This window comes from Salmo salar, chromosome ssa01 (assembly GCF_905237065.1).
Source record: "Salmo salar chromosome ssa01, Ssal_v3.1, whole genome shotgun sequence".
Classification (NCBI taxonomy): domain Eukaryota; kingdom Metazoa; phylum Chordata; class Actinopteri; order Salmoniformes; family Salmonidae; genus Salmo; species Salmo salar.
Genome location: NC_059442.1, coordinates 106,434,255 through 106,452,619, shown reverse-complemented (window position 1 = coordinate 106,452,619; position 18,365 = coordinate 106,434,255). Strand labels below are relative to the sequence as shown.

General features: G+C 48.7%; 1 protein-coding gene across 5 annotated transcripts in view; it reads right to left on the bottom strand.

Annotated features, from left to right (window-relative positions):
- Positions 1–18,365, bottom strand: part of abch1 (ATP-binding cassette, sub-family H, member 1) — a 61,265-nt gene that overhangs the window by 20,446 nt on the left and 22,454 nt on the right. For all 5 annotated transcript variants that reach the window (XM_045687207.1, XM_045687239.1, XM_045687224.1 and 2 more), the window contains 5 exons: positions 14,757–14,831; positions 9,899–10,079; positions 5,954–6,050; positions 5,508–5,676; positions 3,279–3,379 (listed from right to left, as the gene is read on the bottom strand). In XM_045687207.1, the coding sequence (XP_045543163.1) occupies positions 3,279–3,379; positions 5,508–5,676; positions 5,954–6,050; positions 9,899–10,079; positions 14,757–14,831 (623 nt within the window). The remainder of the gene's footprint in view (positions 1–3,278; positions 3,380–5,507; positions 5,677–5,953; positions 6,051–9,898; positions 10,080–14,756; positions 14,832–18,365) is intronic.

The window sequence follows — 18,365 nt, the reverse complement described above, 5'->3', positions numbered from 1 at the left end:
GTGTCTACTCTGGTCATGGCAGGTGTGTCTACTCTGGTCATGGCAGGTGTGTCTACTCTGGTCATGGCAGGTGTGTCTACTCTGGTCATGGCAGGTGTGTCTACTCTGGTCATGGCAGGTGTGTCTACTCTGGTCATGGCAGGTGTGTCTACTCTGGTTATGGCAAGTGTGTCTACTCTGGTCATGGCAGGTGTGTCTACTCTGGTCATGGCAGGTGTGCTCTAGCCAACAGCTCACAGATACAGTGTGGGTAGCCTGTGTGGTTAGGCTGTATGGGTAGGCAGTGCAGGTAGGCTGTGTGGGTAGGCTGTATGGGTAGGCAGTGCAGGTAGGCTGTGTGGGTAGGCTGTATGGGTAGGCAGTGCAGGTAGGCTGTGTGGGTAGGCTGTGTGGGTAGGCTGTATGGGTAGGCAGTGCAGGTAGGCTGTGTGGGTAGGCTGTGTGGGTGGGCAATGCAGGTAGGCTTTGCGGGTAGAATGTGTGGGTAGGCTGTGCGGGTAGGCTGTGCATGTAGGCTGTGCGGGTAGACTGTGCGGGTAGGCTGTGCGGGTAGGCTGTGTGGGTAGGCTGTGCATGTAGGCTGTGCAGGTAGGCTGTGCGGGTAGGCTGTGCGGGTAGGCTGTGTGGGTAGGCTGTGCATGTAGGCTGTGCGGGTAGCCTGTGTAGGTAGGCTATGCGGGTAGGCTGTGTAGGTAGGATGTGTGGGTAGGCTGTGCGGGTAGGCAATTAAGCATCATGTTACCAGAATAAAACCCTCAATATTTATTGTAAAGGAGCATCAAGCTCATCACCGTGCTCTTTCACCACCCTGTGAAGTTCATCACAACATGTTTCATCTGTAGCCTAATAAACTGCATGGTTTCCTGAGTCGTAGTGGGAGGACCACACAACATGTTTCATCTGTAGCCTAATAAACTGCATGGTTTCCTGAGTCGTAGTGGGAGGACCACACAACATGTTTCATCTGTAGTCTAATAAACTGCATGGTTTCCTGAGTCGTAGTGGGAGGACCACACAACATGTTTCATCTGTAGTCTAATAAACTGCATGGTTTCCTGAGTCGTAGTGGGAGGACCACACAACATGTTTCATCTGTAGCCTAATAAACTGCATGGTTTCCTGAGTCGTAGTGGGAGGACCACACAACATGTTTCATCTGTAGTCAAATAAACTGCATGGTTTCCTGAGTCGTAGTGAGAGGACCACACAACATGTTTCATCTGTAGTCAAATAAACTGCATGGTTTCCTGAGTCGTAGTGGGAGGACCACACAACATGTTTCATCTGTAGCCTAATAAACTGCATGGTTTCCTGAGTCGTAGTGGGAGGACCACACAACATGTTTCATCTGTAGTCTAATAAACTGCATGGTTTCCTGAGTCGTAGTGGGAGGACCACACAACATGTTTCATCTGTAGCCTAATAAACTGCATGGTTTCCTGAGTCGTAGTGGGAGGACCACACAACATGTTTCATCTGTAGCCTAATAAACTGCATGGTTTCCTGAGTCGTAGTGGGAGGACCACACAACATGTTTCATCTGTAGTCTAATAAACTGCATGGTTTCCTGAGTCGTAGTGGGAGGACCACCCAACATGTTTCATCTGTAGTCTAATTAACTGCATGGTTTCCTGAGTCGTAGTGGGAGGACCACCCAACATGTTTCATCTGTAGTCTAATAAACTGCATGGTTTCCTGAGTCGTAGTGGGAGGACCACACAACATGTTTCATCTGTAGCCTAATAAACTGCATGCTTTCCTGAGTCGTAGTGGGAGGACCACACAACATGTTTCATCTGTAGTCAAATAAACTGCATGGTTTCCTGAGTCGTAGTGAGAGGACCACACAACATGTTTCATCTGTAGTCTAATTAACTGCACGGTTTCCTGAGTCGTAGTGAGAGGACCACACAACATGTTTCATCTGTAGTCTAATAAACTGCATGGTTTCCTGAGTCGTAGTGGGAGGACCACACAACATGTTTCATCTGTAGTCTAATAAACTGCATGGTTTCCTGAGTCGTAGTGGGAGGACCACACAACATGTTTCATCTGTAGTCTAATAAACTGCATGGTTTCCTGAGTCGTAGTGGTAGGACCACACAACATGTTTCATCTGTAGTCTAATAAACTGCATGGTTTCCTGAGTCGTAGTGGGAGGACCACACAACATGTTTCATCTGTAGTCAAATAAACTGCATGGTTTCCTGAGTCGTAGTGGGAGGACCACACAACATGTTTCATCTGTAGCCTAATAAACTGCATGGTTTCCTGAGTCGTAGTGGGAGGACCACACAACATGTTTCATCTGTAGTCTAATTAACTGCATGGTTTCCTGAGTCGTAGTGGGAGGACCACACAACATGTTTCATCTGTAGCCTAATAAACTGCATGGTTTCCTGAGTCGTAGTGGGAGGACCACACAACATGTTTCATCTGTAGCCTAATAAACTGCATGGTTTCCTGAGTCGTAGTGGGAGGACCACACAACATGTTTCATCTGTAGCCTAATAAACTGCATGGTTTCCTGAGTCGTAGTGGGAGGACCACACAACATGTTTCATCTGTAGCCTAATAAACTGCATGGTTTCCTGAGTCGTAGTGGGAGGACCACACAACATGTTTCATCTGTAGTCTAATAAACTGCATGGTTTCCTGAGTCGTAGTGGGAGGACCACACAACATGTTTCATCTGTAGTCTAATAAACTGCATGGTTTCCTGAGTCGTAGTGGGAGGACCACACAACATGTTTCATCTGTAGCCTAATAAACTGCATGGTTTCCTGAGTCATGTCATCGCGTGACTTCAAGTTGACTTCGATATGATGGTTATTATATCAATATTTGTGCATTTTACAGACACAAAAAGATCCCACCATGTCGAATGAACAAATGTCTGCTAACTGTTTCCATCACAACTGTCATGATAAAAAAAAAATATATATATATATAAACGGTATGACCTGTGGATGGAAACGGTATGTAAACAGTATGACCTGTGGATGGAAACGGTATGTAAACGGTATGACCTGTGGATGGAAACGGTATGTAAACAGTATGACCTGTGGATGGAAACGGTATGTAAACGGTATGACCTGTGGATGTAAACGGTATGTAAACGGTATGACCTGTGGATAGAAACCTGGTTATTGACAGAGTTTTAGAGTGAAGGGGAGAAGAGAACAGAAGAGAAGAGAACAGAAGAGAAGAGAGGAGAACAGAAGAACAAGGGAAGAAGATGAGACTAGACAAGAGACAGGTCCAGAGGTAGGACTCACCTCTTGGTCAGGTAACTGGTAAAATTCTTTCCAAACCCGATGACGGCCCAGTACTCTCCGTTATAGGCCCCTGCAAAAGCCTCAGCATGGGACAGGTTCACCTAGGGCAGGGAGGGACAGGGGACACCCTCAGTGACTATAGCTAGGTCTTAAATTACACCCTATTCCTCCATCTAGTGGACTACTTCTGACCAGCAGGACAGTGTTACACCCTATTCCTCCATCTAGTGGACTACTTCTGACCAGGAGGACAGTGTTACACCCTATTCCTCCATCTAGTGGACTACTTCTGACCAGCAGGACAGTGTTACACCCTATTCCTCCATCTAGTGGACTACTTCTGACCAGCAGGACAGTGTTACACCCTATTCCTCCATCTAGTGGACTACTTCTGACCAGGAGGACAGTGTTACACCCTATTCCTCCATCTAGTGGACTACTTCTGACCAGCAGGACAGTGTTACACCCTATTCCTCCATCTAGTGGACTACTTCTGACCAGGAGGACAGTGTTACACCCTATTCCTCCATCTAGTGGACTACTTCTGACCAGGAGGACAGTGTTACACCCTATTCCTCCATCTAGTGGACTACTTCTGACCAGCAGGACAGTGTTACACCCTATTCCTCCATCTAGTGGACTACTTCTGACCAGGAGGACAGTGTTACACCCTATTCCTCCATCTAGTGGACTACTTCTGACCAGGAGGACAGTGTTACACCCTATTCCTCCATCTAGTGGACTACTTCTGACCAGCAGGACAGTGTTACACCCTATTCCTCCATCTAGTGGACTACTTCTGACCAGGAGGACAGTGTTACACCCTATTCCTCCATCTAGTGGACTACTTCTGACCAGGAGGACAGTGTTACACCCTATTCCTCCATCTAGTGGACTACTTCTGACCAGGAGGACAGTGTTACACCCTATTCCTCCATCTAGTGGATTACTTCTGACCAGGAGAACAGTGTTACACCCTATTCCTCCATCTAGTGGACTACTTCTGACCAGGAGGACAGTGTTACACCCTATTCCTCCAACTAGTGGACTACTTCCCAGTGAGCACGGTCCAATGCCTTTGTCCATTGATGTTGAAAAGACGTTGAAATTTGGTCCGTCCGCCCTGGCTTTGATTTCAACGACCACAGACAACGTTTTCTGGTCACCTCTGTACCTGCCTTAATTTCAACGTCCAAAGACATCCGGTCCAGCCTCAATTTGGTCCCAAAAATGTGTACTGTACAGCACTGCACTGTATTCTACTGTACTGTCCAAACTTGTGAAACAGACATTATGATTGGTTAAGATTTGGTTCCGGTTCGGACCAATCAAATGTGGTCTTTATTTGGGGGCGGAGCTCATTAGAATAATGTTCATTTTCAGATTTACATTTAGTTAATTTAGCAGACGCTCTTATCCAGAGAGACTTTCAGTCAGAGCATTCAACTAAGGTAGATGAACAATCACATATCACAGTCAAAGCAAGAAAAAAAAAGAAAAAATCAAGACGAATGTTTTCATAAAATGCACCTTGTTATAAACAACGTTTTTTTTTTTAAGTACTAAAGAGATTTAGACGGTTATCAAAACGTCACGCCAGGGTAAGCCTACACGAAACACAGCCCTTATTTTAAGTGTTTCTAAAATCCACTATGGTAATACATGAATGGTGAAAAAATGATTGGAACCAATTCCCTGTTTGACAGCTAGGTTTTATGGGTATTATGACTCATAATGTGGTACTCTATACGTCTTTTAGACATAATTTTGCTCACTGGATTTTGACCAGGAGGACAGTGTGGTAGATACTCAAACTGTTTCGCCGTACTGTAATAACAAAACACACAATTCCTTTTAAAGGTGAATTATGGAGTTAGCTCTGAAAGTGCTTTTGCTTGGCTTATTTCTGTAGACACACAGCACATGAATGTATTTTTAGATTAATAAAGAGCAGTGCAGAAGTGAAACCAGCAACCTAGAGGTAAACAGGTAGTGAGTGTAGAGTGTAACTCTTGTTACTTCCTCTTTTAGGTCATGCACCTCCTCCACAACAAACTCTGTCTGACCCCATAATACCGAACAAACAGACATTTAGTTTGCCTCCAGACTGAAACATGGAGGGACAACCTGAACTTGTCCAATAAGAAACGCTTGTTTTTCCTTTTCCGTGGCAAAACGCTTTGCTACGGTATGCACTAATGAATGCCACCCAGTTGATTGGTCCAGTACCTGTTGCACGCTGGAGTTGTCCAGGAAGGAGAGCAGGGATTGGCTGAAGGAGCTGGAGGAGGTCTCATTGTTGACCACAGCCACCTGTATTCCTTTGGGGTCTCCTCCGATACACAGACACATCAGAGAGATCTGGATGACTGGCAGCAGGAACTGGAAACACATGGACCTGGACAGATACCAGACACTGGGTCAAATACTATTGGAAATCTTTCATGCTCATTCTACTACTACTCTTCGTCATCATCCTCTGCCTCCTCCTCTTCATCATCATCCTCATTATCATCCTCACCACTACGATCATTATAATCGTTATCATCCTCATAAACACCATCACCCTTCTTCACCCCCCCACCACCATCATAATCCTCACCACCATCACCACCCTTCATCATCACCACCACTACCAAAATCACTACTATTACCACCACCATCATCATCCTCACCCGGGCATTCTCTTCATCCGCACCATGGTCTTGATCATCAGAGCTGTGATGTTCCTCCACTTTGGCATCACATGCCTGACTCGTACCTTCCAGTCCCCTACACACACACACACACACACACACACACACACACACACACACACACACACACACACACACACACACACACACACACTTTTAGCTGCAATGTTCAGCAATGTTCGTCTGCAGTATAGTGTCCATACAATCCTACATTTACCTGAGTATATACAGTGTAGTGTCCATACAACCCTACATTTACCTGAGTATATACAGTATAGTGTCCATACAATCCTACATTTACCTGAGTGTATACAGTATAGTGTCCATACAACCCTACATTTACCTGAGTATATACAGTATAGTGTCCATACAACCCTACATTTACCTGAGTATATACAGTATAGTGTCCATACAACCCTACATTTACCTAAGTATATTGTGGCGTACAGCAGGTCAGCCACCAGGGGGAGACTCGTCGAGGCCTGGTAACAGATGGAGTGTAAATCACGAGGCGATGGCTCCATCTGCTGGACGTGCCAGGTCTCAACGGGCTCCCCAGCCATGACTAATTGGGAGTCGGAGGGGGCACCGGAACCCGATCCCCCTAGGGAACCCCTGGAGGAGGAGCTCATCCTCCCCCTCATCGGTTTCGAGGGGCCAGTAGAAACCCCTGCTGGGGGCCAACTGAGTGGACAATTTGGGACAGCCCAGTGGGCGGATCCGAACTTGAAAGCTGCCGCCGCCCAAGTGATAGCGGTGGATGGACAGCTACTTCCGGGGGTGAGTGACTGGCGATACCCCTATTTCCAAATGAAGAATAACCTTTTGTATCAAGTGTCGCACAAACAGGGGGAACGTCGAGAGGTATTGTTGCTGCCCCGACGGTACGTGGGAACCGTCCTGCAGCTGGCCCACACCCACCTGTTGGGAGCGCACCTGGGAATGGAGAAGACCCGGGAACGGATCGCCGCCCGGTTCCACTGGCCCGGGATGAGGAGGGCCGTGGAAGACTACTGTCGCAGCTGCCCAGAGTGTCTACTCACTGCCCCGAAAGCACCCTTCCGAAACCCTCTGGTCCCCTGCCAATAATCGGGGTGCCCTTTGAACGCATCGCCATGGACATAGTGGGACCCCTGGTAAAGACTGCTCAAACAGATGCTGCGGAAGGTCATCGAGCAGGATGGGAAGAACTGGGACCAGCTACTACCCCACCTAATGTTCTCAATCCGAGAAGTACCCCAGTCCTCCACTGGGTTTTCCCCGTTCGAACTCCTCTATGGGAGGAGGCCACGCGGCCTACTGGACCTCGCCAAGGAGGTGTGGGAAGCCCAACCGACCCCCTTACGCAGCGTGGTAGAGCACGTGGAGACTATGCGGGAGCGGATGACAGCCATATGGCCAGTTGTGAGGGAACATATGAAGAAGGCCCAACGCGCCCAAGCCCAGGTCTACAATCGGGGAGCCCAGCCCCGAGAATTCCAGGTGGGAGACAGGGTGTTGGTCTTGATCCCCACGGCCGAAAGTAAGTTCCTGACAACATGGCACGGACCATACGAGGTGGTCGAGAAGCTGGGACCTGTCAATTACCATGTACGGCAACCGGGGAGACGGAAACCCCAAAAGATTTACCACGTGAACCTGTTGAAGAAGTGACACGAGAGGACAGCCTTGGCCGTGTTATGGTCGGGACCCAGGACGCCAATGGTACCAGCAGAGGTCCTGAGCAATGAGGACCTCGACCCGGCCCAGAAGCAAGAGCTCAGGGAGCTCGTCGATCGGAACACATCGGACTTCTCCGAGAAGCCGGGCCGCACGACCCTCATTGAACACCACATCTGTACCCGGCCCGGGGAAACGGTACGATAGAGGCCATATCGGATTCCGGAGGCCCGAAGGGAGGCCGTGAAACAGGAAGTGGAGGCTATGCTGAGGATGGGGGTCGTGGAAGAGTCCCACAGTGTATGGTGCAGCCCCATCGTGTTGGTGCCCAAACCGGACGGTAGCCTCCGCTTCTGTAACGATTTCCGGGGGGTGAACGACATCAGCTTGTTCGATGCATATCCCATGCCGAGGGTGGACGAGCTCATCGACCGATTGGGAAAGGCCTGGTACATCAGCACCCTTGACCTGACCAAAGGTTATTGGCAGGTACCTTTGGCAGCCTCCTCCCGGGAGAAGACGGCGTTTTTGACACCAGACGGGTTGTATCAGTACCGGGTGCTCCCGTTCGGTCTACACGGAGCCCCGCCCACATTCCAATGGCTGATGAACAGAATGCTTCGACCCCACCAGCAGTACGCAGTGGCATATCTGGATGATATCATCATCCACAGCCAAGGTTGGGAAGAGCACCTGACGCGCCTCCAGGCGGTGCTGGACGCGCTCAGACAAGCCGGATTGACTGCAAACCCCAGGAAATGCAAGCTAGGGTTCGAGGAGGTGGAGTACCTGGGGTATTTGATCGGACGGGGGAACGTCAAACCCCAGGAGAGGAAGGTTCACGGGGTGCGTGACTGGCCCGTTCCACGCACCAAGACACAGGTCAAATCCTTCCTGGGACTGGAAGGATACTATAGCCGGTTTATCCCCAACTTTGCGGCTATAGCTTCCCCCCTCACCGATCTAACCAGGGCCCGCCTCCAGAACACAGTGAAATGGACTGACGAGACAGAAGCGGCGTTCAACAGTCTGAAGGAAGCGCTGTGCTCCCATCCGATTCTTGTAACGCCCGATTTCCAGGTGCCGATGGTGGTCCAGACGGACGCATGTGATACGGGACTAGGGGCCGTTCTGTCCCAGGTACACGAGGGGGAGGAGCACCCCATCATGTACATCAGCCGAAAGCTGATGCCGAGGGAAAAGAAATACTCTATCGTTGAGAAAGAGTGTCTAGCCGTGAAGTGGGCGCTAGACACTCTCAAGTATTACCTGCTAGGTACCCACTTCACCCTGGTCACGGACCATGCTCCCCTGGTCTGGATGGCCAGGGGAAAGGACACGAACGATCGGGTCACCAGGTGGTTCTTGTCCCTTCAACACTTCTCTTTCGTGCACAGGTCAGGGGCGAAGCATGGAAACGCGGATGCCCTATCGACAAGGGAGACCTACGTTGCACTGATGACAGTCCCCTCGCCAACAGAGCTAAGGGGGGGGGGGGGGTGGTATACAGCAGGTCAGCCACCAGCGGGAGACTCGTCAAGGCCTGGTAGTAGATGGAGTGTAAATCATGAGGCGATGGCTCCATCTGCTGGACGTGCCAGGTCTCGACGGGCTCCCCAGCCATGACTGATTGGGAGCTGGTGAGTAATCAAGGGCGGATTCCTCACCAGCTGTGCAAGGCCCATGAAGCTGCCAGAAGGGCAGCACACAAGGGGGACTGGAGGAAGTAAGGTGACTTCGATGTAGTTGGAGACAGTGCCCGAGCGGAAACGAGGGAATTTGAGTTTGAGTTCCAAACAAGATACAGCAAGACCCGGAGCTCAAAAGATGGTATCCCGGAGAGGGTCTCAGGGGGAGACCTATCCTTTTCTTTTTTTTAACTATTATTTAAATAAACACCCTTGAAACTGAGCTAATCCTTCTCTGTCCGTGTCTGATCTGGGTAAACATCTTGACCAAACCCCCTGGTCTGCCACAATATACAGAATAGTGTCCATACAACCCTACATTTACCTGAGTATATACAGAATAGTGACCATACAACCCTACATTTACCTGAGTATATACAGTATAGTGTCCATACAACCCTACATTTACCTGAGTATATACAGTATAGTGTCTATACAACCCTACATTTACCTGAGTATATACAGTATAGTGTCCATACAACCCTACATTTACCTGAGTATATACAGTGTAGTGTCCATACAACCCTACATTTACCTGGGTATATACAGTATAGTGTCCATACAACCCTACATTTACCTGAGTATTTGGGCAGCTCTTCTACTGGTCCCGGTCCGGCTCCCAGGATTGGTTGACTCTCTTCCCGGCCACTCTCGAATAATTGGCTGCTGTCTAGTACCCCGCCCAGAGGGGAGGTGCTGTCTTTGGAGCCCACCTGGTCTGAGGTCTCACACAGCTGCAGGAAGGCTTTCTCCAGGGTCTGCGGTGGGTGGATTGGGCAGTAGAGGAGATAGACAACAGTCAATTGAACACCCAATCAGTCAAGGGTTTATATGATCAACACAGAAAGCAGTCAACATAGAAAGCAGTCAACACAGTCAGACGTCTCACATAGCTGGAGGAAAGCTGTCTCCAAAGTCTGCAGTGATTGGATGGTAGGAGGCAATAGGGTCAATGTAGGGCTACTGCCTACAGGGCTGTTGTCTAGTGGTGATAAAGGGTTACTGTTAGCAGGACTGTTGTCTAGTAGTGATAAAGGGTTACTGTTAGCAGGACTGTTGTCTAGTGGTGATAAAGGGTTACTGTTAGCAGGACTGTTGTCTAGTGGTGATAAAGTGTTACTGTTAGCAGGACTGTTGTCTAGTGGTGATAAAGGGTTACTGTTAGCAGGACTGTTGTCTAGTGGTGATAAAGGGTTACTGTTAGCAGGACTGTTGTCTAGTGGTGATAAAGGGTTACTGTTAGCAGGACTGTTGTCTAGTGGTGATAAAGAGTTACTGTTAGCAGGACTGTTGTCTAGTGGTGATAAAGGGTTACTGTTAGCAGGACTGTTGTCTAGTGGTGATAAAGGGTTACTGTTAGCAGGACTGTTGTCTAGTGGTGATAAAGAGTTACTGTTAGCAGGACTGTTGTCTAGTGGTGATAAAGAGTTACTGTTAGCAGGACTGTTGTCTAGTGGTGATAAAGGGTTACTGTTAGCAGGACTGTTGTCTAGTAGTGATAAAAGGGTTACTGTTAGCAGGACTGTTGTCTAGTGGTGATAAAGGGTTACTGTTAGCAGGACTGTTGTCTAGTGGTGATAAAGGGTTACTGTTAGCAGGACTGTTGTCTAGTGGTGATAAAGGGTTACTGTTAGCAGGACTGTTGTCTAGTGGTGATAAAGAGTTACTGTTAGCAGGACTGTTGTCTAGTGGTGATAAAGGGTTACTGTTAGCAGGACTGTTGTCTAGTGGTGATAAAGGGTTACTGTTAGCAGGACTGTTGTCTAGTGGTGATAAAGGGTTACTGTTAGCAGGACTGTTGTCTAGTGGTGATAAAGGGTTACTGTTAGCAGGACTGTTGTCTAGTGGTGATAAAGGGCTACTGTTAGCAGGACTGTTGTCTAGTGGTGATAAAGGGTTACTGTTAGCAGGACTGTTGTCTAGTGGTGATAAAGAGTTACTGTTAGCAGGACTGTTGTCTAGTGGTGATAAAGGGTTACTGTTAGCAGGACTGTTGTCTAGTGGTGATAAAGGGTTACTGTTAGCAGGACTGTTGTCTAGTGGTGATAAAGGGTTACTGTTAGCAGGACTGTTGTCTAGTGGTGATAAAGGGTTACTGTTAGCAGGACTGTTGTCTAGTGGTGATAAAGGGTTACTGTTAGCAGGACTGTTGTCTAGTGGTGATAAAGGGTTACTGTTAGCAGGACTGTTGTCTAGTGGTGATAAAGGGCTACTGTTAGCAGGACTGTTGTCTAGTGGTGATAAAGTGTTACTGTTAGCAGGACTGTTGTCTAGTGGTGATAAAGGGTTACTGTTAGCAGGACTGTTGTCTAGTGGTGATAAAGGGTTACTGTTAGCAGGACTGTTGTCTAGTGGTGATAAAGGGTTACTGTTAGCAGGACTGTTGTCTAGTGGTGATAAAGGGTTACTGTTAGCAGGACTGTTGTCTAGTGGTGATAAAGGGCTACTGTTAGCAGGACTGTTGTCTAGTGGTGATAAAGGGCTACTGTTAGCAGGACTGTTGTCTAGTGGTGATAAAGGGCTACTGTTAGCAGGACTGTTGTCTAGTGGTGATAAAGGGTTACTGTTAGCAGGACTGTTGTCTAGTGGTGATAAAGGGTTACTGTTAGCAGGACTGTTGTCTAGTGGTGATAAAGGGTTACTGTTAGCAGGACTGTTGTCTAGTGGTGATAAAGAGTTACTGTTAGCAGGACTGTTGTCTAGTGGTGATAAAGGGCTACTGTTAGCAGGACTGTTGTCTAGTGGTGATAAAGGGTTACTGTTAGCAGGACTGTTGTCTAGTGGTGATAAAGGGTTACTGTTAGCAGGACTGTTGTCTAGTGGTGATAAAGGGTTACTGTTAGCAGGACTGTTGTCTAGTGGTGATAAAGGGTTACTGTTAGCAGGACTGTTGTCTAGTGGTGATAAAGGGTTACTGTTAGCAGGACTGTTGTCTAGTGGTGATAAAGAGTTACTGTTAGCAGGACTGTTGTCTAGTGGTGATAAAGAGTTACTGTTAGCAGGACTGTTGTCTAGTGGTGATAAAGGGTTACTGTTAGCAGGACTGTTGTCTAGTGGTGATAAAGAGTTACTGTTAGTAGGACTGTTGTCTAGTGGTGATAAAGGGTTACTGTTAGCAGGACTGTGGTCTAGTGGTGATAAAGAGTTACTGTTAGCAGGACTGTTGTCTAGTGGTGATAAAGTGTTACTGTTAGCAGGACTGTTGTCTAGTGGTGATAAAGGGCTACTGTTATCAGGACTGTTGTCTAGTGGTGATAAAGGGTTACTGTTAGTAGGACTGTTGTCTAGTGGTGATAAAGAGTTACTGTTAGCAGGACTGTTGTCTAGTGGTGATAAAGGGCTACTGTTAGCAGGACTGTTGTCTAGTGGTGATAAAGGGCTACTGTTAGCAGGACTGTTGTCTAGTGGTGATAAAGGGCTACTGTTAGCAGGACTGTTGTCTAGTGGTGATAAAGAGTTACTGTTAGCAGGACTGTTGTCTAGTGGTGATAAAGAGATACTGTTAGCAGGACTGTTGTCTAGTGGTGATAAAGGGTTACTGTTAGCAGGACTGTTGTCTAGTGGTGATAAAGGGTTACTGTTAGCAGGACTGTTGTCTAGTGGTGATAAAGGGTTACTGTTAGCAGGACTGTTGTCTAGTGGTGATAAAGGGCTACTGTTAGCAGGACTGTTGTCTAGTGGTGATAAAGGGTTACTGTTAGCAGGACTGTTGTCTAGTGGTGATAAAGAGTTACTGTTAGCAGGACTGTTGTCTAGTGGTGATAAAGGGTTACTGTTAGCAGGACTGTTGTCTAGTGGTGATAAAGGGTTACTGTTAGCAGGACTGTTGTCTAGTGGTGATAAAGGGCTACTGTTAGCAGGACTGTTGTCTAGTGGTGATAAAGGGTTACTGTTAGCAGGACTGTTGTCTAGTGGTGATAAAGGGTTACTGTTAGTAGGACTGTTGTCTAGTGGTGATAAAGAGTTACTGTTAGCAGGACTGTGGTCTAGTGGTGATAAAGCGTTACTGTTAGCAGGACTGTTGTCTAGTGGTGATAAAGTGTTACTGTTAGCAGGACTGTTGTCTAGTGGTGATAAAGGGCTACTGTTATCAGGACTGTTGTCTAGTGGTGATAAAGGGTTACTGTTAGTAGGACTGTTGTCTAGTGGTGATAAAGAGTTACTGTTAGCAGGACTGTTGTCTAGTGGTGATAAAGGGTTACTGTTAGTAGGACTGTTGTCTAGTGGTGATAAAGAGTTACTGTTAGCAGGACTGTTGTCTAGTGGTGATAAAGGGTTACTGTTAGCAGGACTGTTGTCTAGTGGTGATAAAGAGTTACTGTTAGCAGGACTGTTGTCTAGTGGTGATAAAGGGCTACTGTTAGCAGACAGAAAAAATAAACTGGCCACAAAGACAAAAGTCAAGGGTTAGAATGGTAAGGCATTAACACCGTTAGGGGTCAACACTGTTAGTCGTCACCATCGTTAACATTTCACAAAGCTAACAACACTATTAGCCAACAAAAATGCTAGACCTCAACACTGATAGATGTAAATTCTATTAGCAGTCCACTCCGCCAGCAGTCCACTCCGCCAGCAGTCCACTCCGTCAGCAGTCCACTCCGTCAGCAGTCCACTCCGTCAGCAGTCCACTCCGTCAGCAGTCCACTCCGTCAGCAGTCCATTCCGTCAGCAGTCCACTCTGTCAGCAGTCCACTCTGTCAGCAGTCCACTCTGTCAGCAGTCCACTCCGTCAGCAGTCCATTCTGTCAGCAGTCCACTCTGTCAGCAGTCCATTCCGTCAGCAGTCCATTCTGTCAGCAGTCCACTCTGTCAGCAGTCCACTCTGTCAGCAGTCCATTCCGTCAGCAGTCCACTCTGTCAGCAGTCCACTCTGTCAGCAGTCCACTCTGTCAGCAGTCCACTCCGTCAGCAGTCCATTCTGTCAGCAGTCCACTCTGTCAGCAGTCCATTCCGTCAGCAGTCCACTCTGTCAGCAGTCCATTCCGTCAGCAGTCCACTCTGTCAGCAGTCCATTCCGTCAGCAGTCCATTCTGTCAGCAGTCCACTCTGTCAGCAGTCCATTCCGTCAGCAGTCCACTCTGTCAGCAGTCCATTCCGTCAGCAGTCCATTCTGTCAGCAGTCCACTCTGTCAGCAGTCCACTCTGTCAGCAGTCCACTCTGTCAGCAGTCCATTCCGTCAGCAGTCCACTCTGTCAGCAGTCCATTCCGTCAGCAGTCCATTCTGTCAGCAGTCCACTCTGTCAGCAGTCCACTCTGTCAGCAGTCCATTCCGTCAGCAGTCCATTCTGTCAGCAGTCCACTCTGTCAGAAGTCCACTCTGTCAGCAGTCCATTCCGTCAGCAGTCCACTCTGTCAGCAGTCCATTCCGTCAGCAGTCCACTCTGTCAGCAGTCCACTCTGTCAGCAGTCCACTCTGTTATAGGGTACTCACCGGTGCATTGTGCTGTTTCATCATGGTTTCTGGATGTCCCTCTGCCAACAGTTGGCCATTCCTCATCAGACCCACCTGGAGCGATAGAAAACAGCAGGGTTATTTACAATGGAGTGAGGAAGGAGGCGAGGAGAGAGGATGTGAGGAATCAGGGAAAGATTAAGAAAGAGCCTTAGGTAATACTGTAGACTATAACACAGAGGTAATACTGTAGACTATAACACAGAGGTAGTACTGTAGACTATAACACAGAGGTAATACTGTAGACTATAACACAGAGGTAGTACTGTAGACTATAACACAGAGGTAATACTGTAGACTATAACACAGAGGTAATACTGTAGACTATAACACAGAGGTAGTACTGTAGACTATAACACAGAGGTAATACTGTAGACTATAACACAGAGGTAATACTGTAGACTATAACACAGAGGTAGTACTGTAGACTATAACACAGAGGTAATACTGTAGACTATAACACAGAGGTAGTATTGTAGACTATAACACAGAGGTAGTATTGTAGACTATAACTATAACACAGAGGTAGTACTGTAGACTATAACTATAACACAGAGGTAGTATTGTAGACTATAACACAGAGGTAGTATTGTAGACTATAACTATAACACAGAGGTAGTACTGTAGACTATAACTATAACACAGAGGTAGTACTGTAGACTATAACTATAACACAGAGGTAATACTGTAGACTATAACACAGAGGTAATACTGTAGACTATAACACAGAGGTAGTACTGTAGACTATAACACAGAGGTAGTACTGTAGACTATAACACAGAGGTAGTATTGTAGACTATAACTATAACACAGAGGTAATACTGTAGACTATAACACAGAGGTAGTACTGTAGACTATAACACAGAGGTAGTACTGTAGACTATAACACAGAGGTAGTACTGTAGACTATAACACAGAGGTAGTACTGTAGACTATAACACAGAGGTAGTACTGTAGACTATAACACAGAGGTAGTACTGTAGACTATAACACAGAAGTAATACAGTAGACTATAACACAAAGGTAGTACGGTAGACTATAACACATAGGTAATACTGTAGACTATAATACAGAGGTAATACTGTAGACTATAACACAGAGGTAGTATTGTAGACTATAACTATAACACAGAGGTAATACTGTAGACTATAACACAGAGGTAGTACTGTAGACTATAACTATAACACTGTAACGCCCTGGCCATAGAGAGGGTTTTTTCCTCTGATTTTGGTTAGGCCAGGGTGTGACATGGGTGGGCGTTCTATGTTCATTTTCTATGTTGGTGGTTGAATTTTTTTCGGCCGTGTATGGCTCTCAATGAGGAACAGCTGTAGATCGTTGTTGCTGATTGAGAGTCATACATAGGCAGCCTGTTTTTCCTTTGGGGTTTGTGGGTGAATGTTTTTGCATTGCTTTGTGTATAGCCTGCAAAACTGTTACTGTTGTGTTTTTTCTTGTTTTTCCGTGTTCTCTTGAATAAATAATAATGATGAGCACGCAACCCGCTGCGCCTTGGTCTAATCACTTCGACAGCCGTTACAGATTCACCCACCAAAGAAGGACCAAGCAGCGTGCCCAGGAGGAGCAAGGATCCTGGGCCAGGGAGAGAAAGGACTGGACATGGGAGGACATCCTGGACGGCAAGGGATTCTACACTTGGGAAGAGATCCTGGTCGGAAGGGATTGCTCCCATGGGAACAAGTAGAGGCACTCAGAAGAGCGGAGACAGCAGGAAGGAAGGACCAACGGCAACGGTATGAGGGAACACGGCTGGCAAGGAAGCCCGAGAGGCAGCCCCAAAATGTTTTTTTTGGGGGGGCACACGGGGAGTGTGGCAGAGTCAGGTTGGAGAGCTGAGCCAGCTCCCCGTGCTTACAGGAGGCAGCGTGGTACTGGTCAGGCACCGTGTTATGCGGCAGCGCGCACGGTGTCCCCAGTACGCGTTGAGCGCCCGGTGCGCTACATCCCAGCTCCTAACATCTGCCGGGCGAGAGTGGGCATCGAGCCAGGACGGGTGGTGCAGGCCGTGCGCTCCAGACCTCCAGTGCGTCTCCAGGACCCGGTCTATCCTGTGCCTGCGCACAGAACCAGGCCTCATGCATGTCTCCCCAGCCTGGTGAGTCCTGTGCCTGCGCCCAGAGCCAGGCTTCCTGCATGTCTCCCCAGCCTGGTGAGTCCTGTGCCTGCACCCAGAACCAGGCCTCCTGCATGTCTCCCCAGCCTGGTGAGTCCTGTGCCTGCGCCCAGAGCCAGGCTTCCTGCATGTCTCCCCAGCCTGGTGAGTCCTGTGCCTGTGCCCAGAGCCAGGCCTCCTGCATGTCTCCCCAGCCTGGTGAGTCCTGTGCCTATGTCCAGAGCCAGGCCTCCTGCATGTCTCCCCAGCCGGGGGCATCCTGTGCCTGCGCCCAGAACCAGGCCTCCTGCATGTCTTCCCAGCCTGGTGAGTCCTATGCCTGCGCCCAGAGCCAGGCCTCCTGCATGTCTCCCCAGCCTGGTGAGTCCTGTGCCTGCGCCCAGAGCCAGGCCTCCTGCATGTCTCCCCAGCCTGGTGAATCCTGTGCCTGCGCCCAGAGCCAGTCCGGAGCCGCCAGAGCCACCCAGAGCCAGTCCGGAGCCGCCAGAGCGGCCCAGAGCCAGTCCGGAGCCGCCAGAGCCGCCCAGAGCCAGTCCGGAGCCGCCAGAGCCGCCCGCCTGTTCGGAGCCGCCAGAGTCGCCCGCCTGTCCGGAGCCGCCAGAGTCGCCCGCCTGTCCGGCGCAGCCAGAGTCGCCCGCCAGCCGGGCGCAGCCAGGGTCGCCCGCCAGCCGTGCGCAGCCAGGGTCGCCCGCCAGCCGTGCGCAGCCAGGGTCGCCCGCCAGCCGGGCGCAGCCAGGGTCGCCCGCCAGCCGGGCGCAGCCAGGGTCGCCCGCCAGTCCTCCGGTGCAGCCAGGGGCGCCACCTAAGTGGGTCAAGCCGAGGGTGGAGCGGGGTCCACGTCCCGCACCAGAGCCGCCGTTGTAGGAAGGCCCATCAGGACCCTCCCCTTTAGAGTCAGGTTTTGCGGCCGGAGTCCGCACCATTGGAGGGGGGTACTGTAATGCCCTGGCCATAGAGAGCGTTTTTTCCTCTGTTTTTGGTTAGGCCAGGGTGTGACATGGGTGGGCGTTCTATGTTCATTTTCTATGTTGGTGGTTTAATTTGTTTCGGCCGTGTATGGCTCTCAATCAGGAACAGCTGTAGATCGTTGTTGCTGATTGAGAGTCATACATAGGCAGCCTGTTTTTCCTTTGGGGTTTGTGGGTGAATGTTTTTGCATTGCTTTGTGTATAGCCTGCAAACTGTTACTGTTGTGTTTTTTCTTGTTTTTCCGTGTTCTCTTGAATAAATAATAATGATGAGCACGCAACCCGCTGCGCCTTGGTCTAATCACTTCGACAGCCGTTACAAACACAGAGGTAGTACTGTAGACTATAACACAGAGGAAATACTGTAGACTATAACACAGAGGTAGTACTGTAGACTAGAACAGAGGTAATACTGTAGACTATAACACAGAGGTAATACTGTAGACTATAACACAGAGGTAGAACTGTAGACTATAACACATAGGT